At 37.0% G+C, this 19,637-nt stretch overlaps 1 protein-coding gene across 1 annotated transcript in view; it reads left to right on the top strand.

The window, feature by feature from the left end:
- The window catches only part of ADGRV1 (adhesion G protein-coupled receptor V1), a 237,134-nt gene that overhangs the window by 177,318 nt on the left and 40,179 nt on the right, over positions 1–19,637 (top strand). The window contains exons 85-86 of the mRNA XM_079331426.1: positions 6,464–6,580; positions 13,611–13,789. Coding sequence (XP_079187552.1) covers positions 6,464–6,580; positions 13,611–13,789 — 296 coding nt within the window. The remainder of the gene's footprint in view (positions 1–6,463; positions 6,581–13,610; positions 13,790–19,637) is intronic.

Genomic DNA, 19,637 nt, shown 5'->3' with positions numbered 1-19,637 from the left:
TTTCCACATTTGTTGCAATGTAAAGATTTGTTTCCTTGTGTCATGTGCTGTATCCTTGTTTTAAAGTCTAACATATGGTAGCTTTTCAGCACAAGCCATGACAAACTGGAATTACTACTTTTCTGTATTGCACTTTTTTTTTTTTTCATAATTCTTATTTCAGTTTTCAGACAGCTTACTTCTCTGTTGATTTTTTTTACCTGATTGGCATGACATTTCTTCAGTCTTCTGGTCTTTCCTTTTTCTCTTTCATACAATATTAAAAAGGCAGCTTAGACTCATTGTTTTCTCTGCAAATTTCTGTTATGAGGCCAGGTTAAGGTCTGCTAATTCTGAACTTAGAGTTTAATAAATTCTTTAATCATTAGAAAGCTCATTGATTTGCTCACATCATCTGTAGTTGGCATCAGTGAATAAATTTTATACATTTGGTTTGGTTGACAATAGTGTTGTCTTCTTGTGTGGAATTGTTATTAAGATTGGTTGGTTGATTGGTTGGTGAGTGGGGGCTTTTTTAATATAAATGAAGAGAGAATAATGTAAAATTTCTGATAAAAAATTTCAGTGAGGCAGAAAAAGTGAATATATTATATGTGACTTCAAACAGAAAAAAAGTTCAGTCTTCGCATTGTCAGAGAAGATAGTGATGTTAAAGTCAAGATGGTGTGGAGTTAGTAGCATGGGAGTGAAGGTCACCAAGAGAGAAGAAACATTCAAAGGATAGGTGCATTCATAGTTTGAAAAAAGAAAAGCTCCCTGTCCTAACTTTGACAAGACTTTAAGAATACCTTGCAGGTCTCACTCTAAGTGCTTTTAAAAAATCCTTCAATTCTGAGTGCCAGCATGTGAGTGCATAAGTGCATAATGTGTCACATAATTAGTAAAATAATAATGGAGGACAGTTAGTCCAGGAACTCAGATCTGGGAAGATAAAAACTAAGGGGAAAAGACAACTAGGAGAGAGTGACAAAGAGAAGTATTGGGTTGGTCCTAAAGCCCTGATTTAGGGGACAGAAAATAAAATGCCCAGGCAAAGCACACCAGTGGCAGAAAGTAGAGAAGCAGTGACACTAAGGGATAGGGGGGTAGCATATAGAAAGCTGTGAATAGCTTTGAAGACTCCACTGTAAAACACAGGAATATTTTCTTGAACAAGTTGCACAGTCATAACCTGTAGGCTAACAGCAGAAATCTGCACCAAGAAGTGGTTGATAAAAAATGAGAGGGAAAGCAGTGCATGCCAGATGATCACTGAGGTGTTACTGTATATCAGCCTAGAAGGGCAGCTGTGTCCTGGCTGCTTTCAAACCACTGTCCAGCAGATGAGGGAGAGGATCTGGCCCTCCACTCTGCTCTCATGAGACCCCACCTGCAATCATGCCTGAAGTCTCCAGCCCAGAAGGGCCATAGACCTGCTGGAGCAAGTCCACTAAGATGATTAAAGGTATGGAACACCTGTCCTATGAGGAAAAGCTAGGAGAATTGGAATTGCTCAGTCTGAGGAAGATGAGGCTTTGGGTGACCCATTTGTGGCCATTCAGTACCTGAAGGGAGCCTACAAGGAAGATGGAGAGAAACTGTTTACAGGAGTATGTAGTGACAGAACAAGGGGAAAGAATTAAAACTGACAGTAAATTTAAATTAGATATTAGGAAAATACTCTTTACTGTGAGGATGGTGAGGAGCTGGCACAAATTGCCCAAAAAAGCTGTAGCTGCCCCCTGCCTGGAAGTGTTCAAGGCCAGGCTGGATGGCATTTAAAGCAATCTTGTGTAATGCAAGGTGTCCCTGCCCATGGCAGAATGGTATTTAAGGTCCCTTCCAAACTGTTCTGTAAATCATCTATGACTGTGATCAGAAGTTTTGCATGGTATATAGGGAGATGATAAAACTGCTGGATGAGAATCTTGTGAAACCTCTGCAGCTTTTCACCATCCAACCCTGACAAAGTGTTTTCATGAAGGATAGAATCAATGTGTCATCAGTAAAGAGAAGAACAACGAAATTGGTGCACAGGGACAAGTTTTCACCTGTGTGAGCATACATTTCAGTGTGTAGGGTTACTGTGAGGAACAAGGTGAGTTGATCTAGGCAGATTCTGTTTTCATGGAGTTAAACTGTTTTTGCTGTCTAGAGTATCTTTGCCATCTCTACAGAATACTCTGTTATGCAGTGGCTCAATTAATCCTGAGAAATGGAGCCTGTACTACTGCTTTTCATAAATTCATGATAGTACAAACCCCAATAAGGAAGAAATCCTGTGTAACCTGAGAGACTTACAACAGAAATAAAAACAGATGTAAACTGACCATGAAGAACTGCAGGCTGGAAATGGGAGCAGATCTCAGCTGGTAGAGAAGTGATTTTGAGATACAGCCTACCACTTGGAAACAGCAGCACAAAAACACTCCTCATACAGGAACATAAAATTTTGTAAATTATCTCATGTTATTCATTTATAATTTGGTGTTGATGACTTCAATAGAATATATTGGTAATAATTTCCTTGAAGTAATTGCCAGATAATTGTCTTAAATTTTTAAAATAATTGCAATGTCCTTTGATTAATTGAGTAAGTAAGTGTCAGATGGGCACCCTGTCAAAGAGCTTTTTGCTCTTTTACAGAAATGCATTTATTTATTGTTTTGTTTTGTTTTTTCACTTTGTCAAGGGGAACCTTTTGAATTATATGCTATCACCATAATTTTCAGTGTGGTATGGAAACATCACAGTAAAATTTATAAAAGTATCACCTGGTTACTTGAGCAATTAAATCATTTTGGGTCAAGACTGATCACCTTGACAAGCATGAAGAAGAAGCATTATATTATCATCTCAGCATAGAACTAAATGTCATAATACAAAGATTGAAAATGGCTATTTAAGCTGTGAGTTCTCTGTAAAAAGAGCTCTGGACAATTGGTGTTATAATGAGCATATATTTTAAAGATCCAAGTGGGAGCAGCTTGTTCCAATAGATGGCACATATTTTTGTTATTAAAGTAATAGGTTCCTTGTTATAAAAGGTTGCACCCTACAGTTAATAACTAAGTGAGGCACAGAAGACATAAGGCAATTAGTCTAAGGAGCACTTTATCTGGAAGGCACATTTGCTGGTTTGTGGTGTTTTTTGTCATAAACCAACTCCCATTTGTATCTTTTGACCAAGAGGCAAGGTAACAAGTCTATGAAAATTTTGTATTTTACCTTTTTTGTTTGTTTTGTTTTAGTTTTTTCGGTTTGTTTTTTGGTTTTGTTGGTTTGTTTTTTCCCTAAAATACTCTAAGGCCACTAAGTGCAGTGAACTCTTATCTGAGGGTTTACCCCAGCCATATTACAGTCTTGTTCCTTTAAGAAAAATCAGTTTCTATCAAAGATATGCATTTTTGAGCACATAGTTGGACTCTTTGCATTGTTTTCATTGGTAAACTGTTCATATAGTGATATACTCCTCTTTTTAATACAATACAATTTAATACAAAACCCTTATTTTTCTTTAAGTACACGGAGTGTTAGGAATTACTGTTTCTTGGTTATAAATGCAAAACGCTTTCAGTACAAAAGGGGTTAAAAACATATTTCCAGGACTCCATCAGTTCCTTTTGTGTTTGCATCCCTGTTTGTCTCTGTCTCTAACCTAGCAGTCTGTCCTCTACATATACAGAAACCTTCAGAGAGCAGAAAATTAAAGTCTTTCCACCCAGATGCTTGTTGTCAGTAGAAGCATTTGCTCAAGTTTTAGACAAATTACTAATGGTAGAGTTTGAGAGAGCTGCTGCTATGGGGTTGTTTCCACAAACACTTCTTATTTATCCCTCATGGATGGCAGCTATTGCAGACATATTTCAGTTGTGTTTAACCCCTCTAGATGATGGGATTTCTTTCAGCAGTGTCAGAATTTGGCAAAGGCCAGTCTTTATTAAGCTGTGTGTTAACCTCTTAATAACTGAATAATTATATGGCCTTGATTAGATGCCAGTTCCCAGCAGGAGCTGATAAATACCACGTCAAATAATTAAAGTGCATTTTTTTAGTTTTAGATATTGAAATGCATTTCATAATTGGTTTTTTGTCTACTTGTTCCCCAGCTTCTCATTGTTATTCTTCCATTTCATGGTGAGGTAACATTATCCTGTCTTTATAAGGGTACTTTTATGATAAAGAGATTGTGTAAGGGTTACCCAGTACTGTATGAGTATTTTGTTGTAAATACAGTGTCCACATGTATCCCAAATCACTTAATTGACTTTAACTTTCTTACCTATACTATTTGCTGATTTTATGTACATAAAATCAGTTTCCACAGCCCATTAATTTTTTTTACTAACAAGTCAATGGTCTGTTGGTCAAGAAAGTACTGCTTTTGCTGGGAAAGAAAAAATTACCAGCACAGTGGATGAACAGAACCTTTTTTTATGTGAACACTTTAAGTCTTTTATGAATTTTGCATGTAGAGCCATTTCCTCTGTAAAGAAATTTACAGAAGACAGAGATTAAGGTTTCTGACTTGTGTTTCAATTTAAAATGCTATGTTGAAGTTGTTGAACTGCATTCATTGCAGTCAGAATTGGAATACCTTTGTTGCTGTTCTGGTTTAGGGCAAATTTGGGAGGAAACCTCTGAATGGGGTTCCCTCTAGGAAACAGATTCAAGCAGTCCCTCCCCCAATGGGTTTGGGGAAAATATTTCCTCAGAGAGAAGTGGGAAAAAAAACCAGGCAAAGCAGTCCCCAGCACAAAAATGTACAATACTAAACAACAAAACCTCCCATTGCTCTGACAAGAGGACAAATTCAGAAGAGTCCCTTCCATGGGTCACAGCCCAGCTCACTCAGGCTGTTCTCAGTCCCTCCAGATCTGGGAAATGCTGCAGCCCATTCCAGGTGTGTCACAGCTATCAGCTCCTGCTGCAATTCCAGGTTTTCAGTCCAGAGCAGGTTCAAACAATTCCAATAAATCCAGGGAACTTCTCTGCCTCAGCTAGTCAAAAAAACTAAAAACAAAGGAGAGCTCTCTCCTGCTGTCCACTGCAGACAACACTGTCTGTGTGAATGATTTGGGGAAACAAGAGCAATCTCTGATAACAAACTCTGCACCTCTTCTCTCCCCCTTCACTCCTGGAACCAGTATTAAAGCTGTAGGACTCAATATTTAATCCAACAGACTGGGCATATACAAGCATCATAAAGTCACCCCAAGACAGTTGCTTAGACAAAGCATTAACTACTTATCCAGACAACATACAGTCCTCTGAGATTTGGCATAGTTGTGGACAAAACCTAAATTGTAACTGCCTTGTGAATGTGAAATCCTGGTATGGTATTAGGCAAAGGAATAGTTGCTTCCCCCTTTTTTCCAGTGTTAGGGGCTGAGGTATTACATTCCTACATGTCTGGCAGCCTGAATACAGTAAATGCCTCTTGAGTTTGTTTATTTACTTGATAAAATATCTGGATTTACTCAAATCAGAAGATAACATCTCTTTTGGTTTTATACAGGAAAATCTCCACCCCCAGTTACATAACCTATGTCTAATGTTGCATGGGAACAATTTTAAAGAATAAATATCAAGTCTCTCTCTAGTCTCCTCAGTGTGCAGTGTGAACATTCTCACACCACTCAAGGAGTTCCACATTAACCACCCAACCAGGGAACTTTCACGGGGGGCAGCTCCAGGTGGGCCATGGGTGCCTCCCCTGACCCCTTGCCCACCCACCCTCCCTCTCAGGTCTACTTTCTCATTCTTCAAGCTTGACCCTTGTTTTCCCATAGCAGAGTGTCAGATTTTTAAAAATAAGTAATTTAAGAGTGGTGCAGTACCTGCTAGCTGGCAGAGCATGGGAAATTAAAAGACCCTAGACTTAGGATAAACATTACCTAAGAATAACAAGAACATCAGTGCAGTATCAATATTATTTTCCATTCCAGCCAAAAATATATCTAGGTGTAGGGCCATGGCTTGTCAAGTAAGGCTTCAGCAAATCCAACTGCTCATGCTAGGCTAGTAGAGCAAAGCAAGTAACATACTAAATATGAGTAATATAACTCAATTTAAGTCATTCTACTTTTAAAATTTGCTTTATTAAAGAATATTCTGAGTTGGAGGGGACTCACAGGGATCAATGAGTCCAACTCTCAAGTGAATAGAGATTGCACCCACAACCTTGGCATTATTAGCATTATGTTCTACCCAGCTGAGCTAATCTCAGATCATGCTAAACAACATCTCTCAACAAAGGGATACAAGATGGTCTCCAAAAAGTTTAAAGCTGGTTTGGGGGTTGACACTGTTTAAGCATAAATTCTTTTGGGTGAATACTAAAGGTCCAAGATATCTTTCCTGAGTCTCTGAAATAGTAATTTAGTGCATATCTTAATTCCAAATTATTTTTTCCTCTTCTTGTTAGCATTAAATTAATTCTGTTTTATTTCAATATGCATGTATTCGTTTTTTCCCCCGGCAGGTTTCATTTCTGGCCTCTGCTTACATGAGCCAGCATATCTCAGAGGAAAGCTGCTTTGCCCTTGCATCTGTTACTCATTACCTTTACCTCTGCCAGTTCAGCTGGATGCTTATTCAGGTTGGTATCTTAGTCCTTTTCATCACTTTCCCAAAACACCTGTAAAAGTAACTGATAGTTAGACTGTATTCCTATTATATTTTAGTGCATGTATATACATATCTATATATCTATGTATAGAGAGAGATATACAGCACAGAAATTCAGTGCTACTAGAAGGCCAGAACTTTAGATGGCTTTGATTAAACCTGCAGTGACACATCTCCAGGGGTAAGTATACAAACACTGTAAAGGCTTTTCCCACTCATTCCCATTGCAGCTATGTAAGAATGTCCTTGTCTCACTTCGTCGTCAGAACAAAGAAGAATTATTTTTCTTTCTGTTAGTAGTTTTTCTAAATATCTCTTATTTACTTTTTTTAAACAGTTCCTTGCATGTGAAGCATAAATGTAAACTACACTGTTTGTTGAGTGAGTGGCATTTTAGTCGTTAAACTTGTATAACGTGACAAACATATCTTCACAATTTTGGATTAAAATGCAGGATATATGTATTCATTACTATTACCAGAATTTTTATAGAGTCATATAATCATTTAGGTTGGAGAAGCCATCTAGTATCATCAAGTCAGCAGTTAATTCAGTACTGCCAGGCCCACAACTAAACCATGCCCCCTCATCCTTTTCTCTGGCTGAACACCCTCAGCTCCCTCAGTCATTCCTCATCAGACTACTCACAGCTCTGTTTGCTCATTTGATATATTATAGAACAGTAAATAGTGGAAAAAACAATTGAATTAATATATAACACCATGAACAACCAAAATAGTTATGGAAAATTACCTGTTAAAGTTTGTCAAAATAGAAAGCTGTGGGGTTATATGAAAAATGCATTACTATGCCCTCATCTAGAAATGTGTATTTAGCACTAGTATTAAGTGATTTATTTTTCTGTTATTTTAAAAGGATTTGTCCCCAGCATATTTATTATAGCATACAGCTTTTTATATGCAGTTCCACATCTTACCATTCAAATCCTCCAATATGCCAGACCAAACCAAGAATTGCAAATTAGGCTGCATCTAAATGCAACTTTCTCTCCCAGTAACATTCATGTGATATGTGGCATTTTCCTGGGATATGTCAGGCTCATATTCATGGACAACCCTAGCTCAGCTGTGCTCATTAGCCTTAGCAATGAGCCATCTTCATGTAGATGCCCTTAACAGAGAAATTTGTTTACTTGGAAAATGATGTTCTTGTAAGCTAGCTACTCTAAATTATTTAGTAAACTGTAAATTACATTCTTCACAGTTTTTCATTCACTTCATTCCTAAAGTACTTCAGAGCTCTTCACCATTTGCTAATTTGGACAAAAAAGTAATGTTCTTAAGTTTCTTTTTTACTGGAATGTCTCAAGCTTTTGCAATTCAATGTTTGATAATATTTCATCATCCCATTCTATGTGTTTTCCATTGCAAAAATATTTTACATTTGAGTTGCAAAAATTACTTAAAATGTAAAAAAAATTGTGAGACTGTTAACAGTGATTTTTATGTCTGTAGTTGAAATCTAGTGTTGTTTTTTTTAAGTAGACTTTGGTCATATCCTAAGATCTTGCATAATATATAGCTTTTAGTGGAGCCTCAGGCTTGTGTTTAACATGGAGTCTCTTCATGGAAATCTGGTAGGACAAAAGTGCTTCAGAGGGAATCCATCAGACTGCTGTGTAATGACCTGCCAGGAGTAAAACTCAGAAAAAAGACAATTCTCATTTTTGTAGGTACAGGTCTTCAGCTGAGAATGATTCCTGAACTTTAAAATACCCAAAATGAAAGAAATAATCTGAAATATTGATCAACCTAGTCCTCAGCTATGGCTTGCTCCTTTTGGCTGGGAATAAGTCATGAATTTATATATCTAATTATGGAGTGAGTAAGATATATCAGGGCACAGGAAGGAGTGCTGAGGATATCTCTCTGCATGAACTGGTCCCCATGACAACTCTAGAAGAGCTTGTGGATCTAAGGGAAAACAAGACTGATTTGGGAAGTCTGGATGCTATTGCTGTTTGAATGGCAGACTTAGAGGTCTGGGAAATTAATGTTCGTACTTTTCAGCATAGTCTACTTTAAACACATGAATTTATCTGAAAAGCAGAATTAATAATGTATTTATACTTAAATGGGACTTAAATACTTATGTCTGGAGAAGAACAGAAATGCAGGAGCACATTCTGTGCCCTTTGTGCAGATACTCTCCCCTCTGAGAGGCTCCATAGCTTAGTGCAATGTTTGATCATTGACTTACATCCTACAAACCTGCAAGTGACTACCTTGATTTCAGGGTACAGAAATGGGTGACTGTGATAATCAAGTACAAGCACTGTGCAGCTATGTGGAACTGAAACATCCATAAAATCCAGGTGATTTTTAGTGAACAAAAGGTGGTGGAGCAACATTTCCAGGCCACAACACTCTGTAAAAAACCACAGATTTAACAGTACAGACGGAGATGTACAGATTCATTTCTGTGGTCCAGATCAAAAATCTTCACTTTCTAGATTCTAGGATAACTTCCTTACTGGTTTTTTTTTTGTTGTTGTTGTTGGCTTTTTTTGGGTTTTTTTTTTTGGTTTGGTTTGGTTTGGTTTGTGTTTGTTTTTTTGGTTTTTTTTTTTTTTTTTTTTTTTTCTTTTGTTTTGTTTTGTTTTTTGGTTTTTGGTTTTTTTTGGTAATCTTTCCATCTTCTGCATAGTGGTAGGTTTAGTAATTGTGCTTAACATTTTGTCTTACATCAATGCTCTTTACAAAACAATTTATCTAGAGCTTCATGTTTTAATTCTTGCTCTCTTTTAAGCTTCTTGTATTTGTAGACATATTCAATGTCAGTATTTCTGCTATGAATGTGGCTACTGCTAATACATTAACTGAAATGTAAGAATGGAAAAGATCTCCAAGGTCACCTGGTCCATTTTCAGCATCAGGGCAAAGATTCCATCAAATCATCCTTGCTTGTCTGTTTCTCTCCCTTTTTCATTGTATGGTCTTGTTTCTTGCTTTTTATAAAGAGAATTTGTAAATCACAGGAAGTTGATAGCATTACCCAGTTTTTTAAAGGATGAGGCTTTCTTAACTGCAGAAGAAAAGGAGTAAGCAAGGTGCAAATGGCTCTTCACAGGTCTGAAATATTTGCTTTATATTAATGTCTGACATGCAGAGGTCTTCATCCTGGCAACTGTCCCTTTGTACAACTGGACAGCATAAACCTGTGTTTTCAAATGCATTTTGAATGCACACCCTAAGAGTGTCTTCCAGCATGACAAGGAAAAAAAGTTTCTTCTCTTGGTATTTTCTAAGGAGTTGCAAAAAGTAAGTTATAGAAAAAACTGAAAGCTGTCTATTCAGGTAAAAAAAAAAAAATAAAAATCTGTAGTTTTCAGTTGCTAGTTGTGACACACAGTGAAATTATGGAAAAATTATGATTATGCTTTATTTAGCTATTGCTAGAGTGAGTTAAATTAGTAGTGAAAGTGTCAATTCAATAAGCAAACCAGAAGAAAAGTAATGAACTTGCTATCACCCATACCTAAATCTTTCTCCTACATTGATTTAATGGCACTATAAATTTCTATAAATTTGTGTCAGACTTGTAAGTTGTTTACTGATCTTAAAGTGAGTCTGATGCTTTTTATTTTAAGAATAATTCATGGACTGCTTAACAGCTTCAAAAAAAGTAATTATATGAAAGCATACAATTATTATTAAATGACCTCTGCAGGTATTCATAAAAAGAAGAAAGAAGGAAAATAAAGTTTTCCTGCTGAATTGGAAAAGGCTTTAAATAATTTTGCACCTGTTTGCCAGCTATCTGCAGAATATCACAGATGGTGAGGCACTGGAACAGGTTGCCCAAAGAAGTTTGGCTGCTTCATCCTTGGAAGTGTTCAATGGCAGTTTGAAGATGAGCCTTAGAACAACTTCTATGTCCTCATTCAGTGATGATACTCTCCAATTTAGTGTTCCTGCTGAATCCATGCACTGCTCTCTTGCTCCCAGCCTTGCTCCAGCCATGACTACTGCAAAAATTAACCCTGTTCTGGCTGGTACCATGACACTGGTCCAGTGGCAAATATCCCATGCTGGGACATGTGGAACTAGATGGCCCCATCCAGCAAAAAAATTCTAAAATTCTGTGATTATCACTAAAGATAAATGAATGAATGAATAATTTAAAAAACAAATAAATGTTTCCCAGTTTTGGGAATGTAATTTCCATTTATTACGTCATTTAAAAAAAAAAATAATAACTTTTACTGAAGTTCACATTGTCTTATCAGAGTGTTATGTGAATAAAAATTTATTTTGCATTCTATAACAGAATGAATCCCAACTTGCCCATTTGTTCTTCTATCTGACCAGCTAGAAAATGGACTGTACATTTTATTCTTCTTTTGAACTGGTAATTGTTGCAGGATGACAACAGGAAAGGATTTGCTAAAATTAGCTCCTGTATTATTTAATTTAATTAATTACATTTTGAAGCATCAAAAGGGGTTGAAGATAAGAACTAGTAATTATCAAAATACTCAATGTGTCTGTGCAGAAAATGTGAAAAATCCCGTCTCACTCACACCTTTAGAGCAGCATTGGTGTTAAGTGTTATGCTGTGATAGGTGAGATAAGGTATCCAAATATTGCTAAGCAGAGATCAGGAACATGAGGCATGGTTTCATAGAAAGCCACTCCAGCAGGGTGATGAGAACAAGGTTCACCACATGGTCAGAATTAGCAAAACCAGCAGTCCCTGAGTGTAATGACATATACAGTTAAAGGATTTTGCTCTCTGGAAGTGCTTACAGTGAGGCACAGCCTAGCCAGGAGGGTAATATAAAAAGTGTGTTTATTGACATAAAGTGACAAACAGACTTTTGAATGACTTTCAATCCCACAAAAAGGAACAACCAAATCTTTCCACAAGCTGTATATTTTTGTCCAAATACCATTTTCATCTGTATAATATTTTCTTCCTATGCATGTCCAGCAATGGAGTTGATAGTTTTTCCTTGTTCTTTCAACCTACACAGGATAGTTGCAATTACATGGTGGGATTTACCTGATCTTTTAAGGAAAATGAACTTTTCCTTTGTTCATGTAACATCAATCACCAAATGAAAACCAAAAAAAGACATAATTTTTGTACAATTAATATAATTATGTACACTGGACAGAGCTATGAAATCTCATTCTCTAGAAAAGCATTTCAAACATTTACTAACCTTTGTGAACAAGTTGTTAGCATGAAATGTGCATTATTATCAATGAGTATTGCATAATCATGCCATATAAATCATATTTTAAAAATTGTAAAATTATAGTTAACTAATGAGACCTATATGAGCAGTCCAGAAACAACTAATTAAGTACTTGAATGTGAAGAGTAAGTGTTCCTGAATACAGGAGTAGGCAAGTCCTTGGCTGAGGGAAATGTGCAAAAAAGAATAAAATAAAATAATCATATTGCATTGTCACAGTATATGAACTTTTACTTGTCTTTACCGTGGATGGCTGAAAATGAAGCATGCAAATCAACATTATTAGATTAAACACTTGTCTAGACCATGGAGAGAGATGATTATGGCTTAGGATTAATGAGTCTCTGTTGAGTGACAAGACACTCTTAAAGGTTCAAGCTCAAATTAGATACCTTATATGCAGAAAAAGACAATTAATCCCTTTTTCACCCCATATAAAAGACCAAAATAATAATATAGTAGGTGGTATAACAATTTTGAAGTGGAGAAAGTAAAGAAAAGTTTTTTAAAAAGTATTTTTCTTATCAGTAGTTTAGGTGTTTATTAAGACAGTAGTGTGTAGATATGCATTAAAAAAATGCTCACACATGAGTGTTTCTACTATGTACATCTTGAAGAAAACACAAAAATCTAAGCAAAACAATGAGCATTTTGTTTTAACTAGGAGGGTTTCCTTTTTCATACTACCAGTTCTTTAATGAGGTTTCTTTCAGGTATTGCACTATTTTGATTAATATATGGTCTTAAACCAAATTATGCTATTTGATGGTGAGTTGATCATAAGAACACAGATTGTTTTAGGGATGCTTGTGAATTTATGTCCATGTATCTGCAGTTTTTTTCTCAAACTCTTAAGTGTATATTACACAAAATCATAGAAGTGTTGAAATTTTAGTGGCACCTCAGGACTGTCCACTGCAACACTTTACCTCAAATAGCTGGGGCAGGTTGCCCAGGACCATGGTCAGTTTGGTTTAGGTTCTCTAAGTAGTCCACAGCCTTCTGGGCATCTTGGCCCAGTGTTTGGCCACCCTACAGTAAAAAAGCTTTTTCTTGTATGCAGATGGAGCTAACATAACTTCTGTGTTAGTTTGGGCCCATTGCCTCTTGCCCCATCACTAGGCATCACTGAGCAGAGTCTGTCTCCCTCTTCATTCCTGCCTCCTGTCAAATGTTTATACATGTGGATATGATCCCCCTGAGCATCTTATTTCCAGGCTGAACAGCCACTGCTCTCCCAGCCTCCCCTCCTGGGAGATTTCCTTTCCTCAATCATCTTCATGAACCATTGCTGGGCTTGCTCCATGTTGGTCTTGTACTGCTGAGCCCAGCACAGAACCATAGAAGGAGCTGAGTGTGTTTCCTACAAGATACATACAGCTGAGCAGTAATATAAGAATATTAAATACAGATAAAATCTAGAAATACACCATGCCAGTCTTCTGTGTGAAGGTATGAATATCTAGAGAAAAAAGTGACTTTTGTGCCAAAAAGCTATTGTTATATCACAAAAATAGTGTTCTCTACTAAATGGAGTGTCTCTTCCTCTATGTTAGTCTATTTTGAAATAGTTATATAAATAAGCATATTGCTTTTATAATGCCTTTTCGTTACTTAAGGAAAAGAAAAGAGGACAAAGTATCATCATTAAATAGTGTTTATATACATACACATGTACTGGGGCAGAAATTTGCTGCATTGTGACCTGAGTGATTTGATTTTTGGCACAGTTTATCACCAGCAAGTCTACTGATTGTTTTTGTGCATTATTCTTCAGGCTGTTAATTTCTGGTATGTCCTTGTGATGAATGATGAGCACACGGAGAGACGCTATCTGCTTTACTTCCTTTTGAGCTGGGGGCTTCCAGCTTTTGTTGTTATCCTTCTTCTAATTATCCTGAGAGGAATTTACCATCACAGCACAGCGCAGATTTATGGCCTTGTCTACGGTGATCTGTAAGTGTTTCCTTAAAAATGCATGAACTACCTTGAAAAGCATTTCTGTTTTGGTTTGTACATAATTTTATTCCGTGTAGAGAAGGGGGGTATGTCCACAGACAAGTGAAGAAATGGTCAGGGGACTCCTCATTTGGTGGAGACAAGGCAAGTGTGTCACCCATATGCAGCACTGCACTTTCTGTGCAGTTGGGCTTTACTCCAGTTTCTCTTTCTGGCAGAGCTGGCTCAAGCATGTCTGCTTAGTGACTGAATTATTTAATTTTTTTTCTGAGAATGTGCAATTCCAGGCTAAAGAACAGAAATGGCTTCTGCTGCAGATTGAGGGAAAGAGCATGATTTTCTTCAATTTAATTCCTATGATAAAAAACCTCAACACCAAATCAAGCCTTAACCTCCCCTTCTCTTGTGTTATTAAATATATGCTTTGCTAAGAATTATTACTACATTATCATATTAAATATTTTTCCTGAATTATTTCTCTTGTAATAATGACTATGTTATATTCCAAATTGCTCCAAATTTGAGAATTGCTGTATTGTTGACAATTATCACAGCCCTTTCAAAGCCATATATAAGCACAGAAAACCATCTCATTTAAAACAGTATATCTTCATAGAAGCAGTTGCATTTAAGTGGAGATACATAGATAAATATTTTTGCTCTTTCCTACCTTTTTTTTTTCCTCTGACCCCTTTTCTGGCAAACTTAATCTGTGATAATAGGCCTTGTAGGATATATACTTACTGATAATATACTGATAATATACTTACTGATTTTGTATCATATTTCCATACTTCATGTGCAGAAGAGACTAAACACGTATCTTCTTTTTAAAACAAATGAATGTACAATTCTTTTTATGAAAATATTGTATGAGGTTATTTTCAGAGTAAACTCATAGCAGGAGAACATTCATCTGTCTTTAACAGAAGAGGAAGATAGAGTGTGCATCATTCCATTATAAGAGAACAAAATTTAGTGTTGTGGGTTTTTGTCACACAAAGAGAATTCCTATGACAAGTAGATACCTGAATTTCATACTGATGTTTAAGTACATGCAACACACACACACGGCCCTATAAATATTATTTGTATATAAATATCTGTGTGTGTATCTGTACTGTGCATGGTAAGCAGGGATACCTGATTTTGATGTAAATGAGTTACATTTGTACCAGAAATTAAAGTTTAGTCCCATTCACAGCCACCAACTCAGCTCAGAAATATAACTGAGGTCCACAGCAGCAGACCATTGCTGATGTTCATGTTATATAAGGGGGTGCTCCATAGATTTATACCATGCCATACACAGCAATATTTTTTCACAGAATGTGTCTTTTTCTTTATGGTGAAATGCTTCTTTGTGCATAGTAAACACAAGGAATGTGTGCAACATAATCAAGTTCTCCTACTGCAGCCAAACTGTGTGTTGATGGTATCATTATCTAGTGAAATAGTTTCCCAGTTGTTTTCTTTCAATGTTCAATGTCTCATTCTTTGAAAAACATGGAAAAACCTTACATTCTGATAATATTATTAAGTAGAGTAAAATTACTCAGTTCAACCCATTGCCCAAATTAAATATAAAACTTTTCCAGCATTCTATTACAGTAAAAAAAATGCCAGAAATCATTCCTTAGTGAATGTGCAGCTTATTCCATCTCAGTCTGTGTGAACACTGTAAGAGATATCTGCAAGAATTATAGCATAATATAGAATAAATAAATACTAATTCCTGATTTGAATGGTGCTGTAAAACTTGCTCTTGTTTAATACTAGAGGACTTTGAAAGACAGAATGTAGAAAAGGGGACAGATTGAACTACAGCACTTGGTTTGTTTTCTCCAAACTGGAATGCACTAGTGGAAAAAGTGACAAGGATATTTCCAAATCCAAACTCATTACATAGTGATTCAGAATCAGCCTCAGAAGCTGTTTGAGAACAATAGTGTGCTGGTAAGAAATGCTCACATGTGAGAGCTGGCAGACTTCTCAAAGTAATAAAAGCAGTGAGGCCTGTTATCCTAACTCTCTTCTAAACTTACTCTGGGCAATCCATATTTGCATTACTGTGGTGTCTGACCAACTGTTTTGTTCTTAACCAATATGCCATGGGCACAATTAATAGTCAACAAATAGTCAATAGTATAGCTATGTTTAGAGAAGTTCATTTTGTACTTGCACTGACCAAAAAATGGGTTCAGGTGTGTTGATTTTTGTGCTTCGAAGAAGTATTAGGAGAGAGTTTCCCTCCAGATATGACAAATTCTACACAAAAATGCCTGTATTTTATACTGTGACTCCTATGTCACAGTATAAACCAGTAGTGTACTCTTGATAACTGTAATAATTAGCAGTATTTATTTATGGTATGAACAGTTTTCTCTCTTTGGAACTATGTGAGATTTTTTTTTTCTTTTTTAGCACTGGTAAATTTTTCTGTCTAAATGCCACCAAGAAGCAATTTTTTTTTAAGGTTGGAGTTCAGTGATAACTGAAAGACCTAACTGACACAGAAGGGCTCTTCCACACCTCTGCTGCTTCTCCCATTGCTCAGCTGCAGAGGTTGAAGTCTCTTTGAGTAAGACTAGAAAAGATGCTGATTCTGGACAATTTTAGAGTAGTACAGGGTATCTTATAACATCTTTTAGAGTTCTGGGCAATCACTTGGGTACAAGTTCAGTGATTGTAGTATAATTAACCTTTAAACTCGTGTTTGTGAACAAAAGCTGATACTCATCATTAAATACGTGTGGGTTCTGATCTCAGAAACAGATGAGTTAGGGCAAATCCTGCAGATGGGTGTGGTTTACCAACTTCCAACAGTCTTGAAATTTCAGTGCTACAAGAGAAATTAGAAAGCTATTTTACTGTTGAAGATCTCTATGTTAGTTCTTTTACTTGCATCTTTGTTCTGTAAGTGTTAGAGAGTCACAAGTGACCAGGAATAAACTGGAGAGAGCATTTTATGTAATTACTCAGATTTATCTTTCTCATCTTTCCATTGTGCTATACATCTCTTTGTCAATATCTACAGTTTGAATTTACCCTCTTATGTTTTTCTGTTTCTGTTTCATCTACTGTAGTCGGTGAACTGTCTTTGTACTTTAAGAGATTTGTTACAAAAAAACACCACTCTCTTTAACTTTTTGCTAAGATAAAACTTTTCAGAACCATAACTGAAAGATTTTCTTTATTTGATAAAAAAAATTCTGATTTTCTGAATTTCTTTCTTTCTAAAAGGGGAGCTTGACTTTTTAAATACTTGGGTACTTTAAATCTCTTACTTACATGGTTTTTTTTATAAGCTCAGGAGCTGCTCTTGTTGCTGCTTTAAGTTTTGTGTCTGACTAGACCTTCTTGAAATCAAATTCACATAAGAAGGCCAAAGGGCTTTATTTGTTAGAGTATAAGCTAAAACAGTAACTTTTGAAAATTTGGTACTATTATACTTCACGGAATAAGATTTTAAAGGTTTGTAAGCAGATATCTCCCTGTCTGATGTATCTTTGCAAATGCTGTATTTCAAGCATGATTTTTGTCATGCTGTATCATACTTTTTGTTTTTTCAATGCAGGCAACTTTATAATTTTCTCTAGATCCCAGAAAATTTGAGTTTTTTTGTTCTTCTTTTCTCAGGCATCAGTTTTGGCTAAGTCCTATTTAATTATCTTTTTTGATAATCTGGATGAGAGGATTTAGTCTACTGTTAGCAAATTTGTGGATGACAGCAAGTTGAATGGGAATGTTGATCTTGTGGAGGGCAGGAAAGCTCTGCAGAGGCACCTGGATAGGGAGGGTTTATTGGCCAGCACCAATGGAATGAGATTCAGCAAGGACAAGTTCTGGATCCTTCGTTTCAGCTACAACAGCCCCATGCAGAGCTGCAGGCTGGGGACAGAGTGGCTTGAAAGTGGCTCAGCAGGACGTGCCTGGGGCTCCTGTCAGAAGGTGGGTGAACAGCAGCTGAGCTGTGCCCAGGCTGCCCAGAAGGCCAAGGGCATCGTGCCTGGGTCAGAAATCTGTGGCCAGCAGGACCAGAGCAGGGATCATCCTCCAGAACTGGGCACTGCTCCAGTGCTGGCTTCAGATTTGGACCCCTCAGTTTAGGAAGGACATTGAGGTGCTTGAGTGTGTCCAGAGAAGGGCAGCAGAGCTGGGGAAGGGTCTGGAGCACAAGTCCTGTGAGGAGGGGCTAAGCCTGGAGAAAAGGAGTCTCAGAGGAAGCCTCCCTGAAAGGAGATTGTACAATTGTGGAATCAGTCTCCCACACAACCAGTGACAGGACAAGAGGACGTAATGTCAAGCTGCAGCAGGGGAATTTCTTCACAGAAAGAGTGACTAGATATTGGACTGGCCTGTCCAGGGGTGTAGTGAAGTCACCTGGAGGTGTTTAAGGCAAAGTTGGGTGTGGCACTTTGTGCCATAGTCTAGTTGATGAGGTATTTGGTCATAGGTTGGACTAAATGATCTCAGAGTTCTTTTCCAACCTAATTAATTCTGTTATTCTGTCTAAGGCTTAGCTGTCTTTTAATTGCTCTTTTCCCTCTGTTAATCTCTCCAGTTTTTAGAAGTGTTTCTCTTTTAGCAGGATCCTGTATTTGCCCAAGGCAAGAATGATCTCCTTTGTCAGGAGAATCCCTGTTACACATTCATTTTCCTCTTTAAAATCACATGTGGCAAACAGAGTACAGAAGAAGATATGTGCCACTACAATATTTTAAATTTATCTATCCATGCACTTGGATTCATATTAATATTTACTCATAGCACAAAAAAGAATTAAGCTTAACGTTCTCAAATATCTTCTTAATATCATTGTCATGAAATATCTATGACAAATAATGAAAAAGATTTTCCAGTAACATTCCTTTCTAAAAAAAAAACAAAAAACCAAAATACTTATATGTCCTCTACAGGTCAAGTCAAAGCAAAGGGGTTTTTTTTGCAGGAAATCACTGCATCTGTAACTATAGAGCCACATCTGTGGGATAGGGAAACAAAGCTAAAGAAAGCTGGAAACTGAGAAATTTTGTGCTGTGATTAAGAGTTACAGCTCTTCTTGTTACTCACACTGCAGTTTTTCTGAATCTCACTCACAGGGATGGCTCAGGGAACAGATGGACATGAAACACCATGTCTCACCTCCTCCTCTCCTCCTCCTCCATCCCAGTTGAATGGGGAGGAGAATCAAAGTGAGATTTGTATATTGAAATAAAAAAATGCTTACTAATTGAAAATACAACAATAATTGAAAATAATAATAATCGTAATAATTCGAATAATAGCAATTATTTTCTTTTTAAAGCCAGGCACAATGTAATTTGTCTCCACCAGCTGGTTGATGCCAAACACCCCTTCCTGGACCCAGAGTGACTGCACTTTCCATGTTATTTACTGACCATGAAGTTTTGTGGTGTGGAAATACCCCTTAGGTCTGTTCAGGTCCCCTGTCCCAGCCATGTTCCCTTCCAGTTTATTTTGCCTACCTTCTCACTTAGGGTAAATACGACTAGCAAAAACCCAAAACATTAGTGTCTTATCAACACCATTCTCATTCCAATCCCAAACACAGCACTTGTACCATCTACTGAGAAGAAATTAACTGAAACCAGAGAAGAGCCATTGTTAACATTATTGGGATAAGAAACTCCATAGAAAATGGTTGGGACCAGTCCCTTTGCAATGTGTCACGAGCACTTTGTGCTGTGATTTCTTTCTAGCTGAGTGTCTGTCAGTCTGGTGCACTTACCCTTAACCCAGTCAGAAAAATACACTGGGTACTGCTTTGGGTCTCACCCTGTTGTATGACTGTCTGTGTTGGCATGCATCCCAGGAGCAGATC

This window comes from Erithacus rubecula, assembly GCF_903797595.1.
Source record: "Erithacus rubecula genome assembly, contig: SUPER_Z_unloc_3, whole genome shotgun sequence".
NCBI classification, from domain to species: domain Eukaryota; kingdom Metazoa; phylum Chordata; class Aves; order Passeriformes; family Muscicapidae; genus Erithacus; species Erithacus rubecula.
This window is presented reverse-complemented; position numbering and strand designations above follow the sequence as displayed.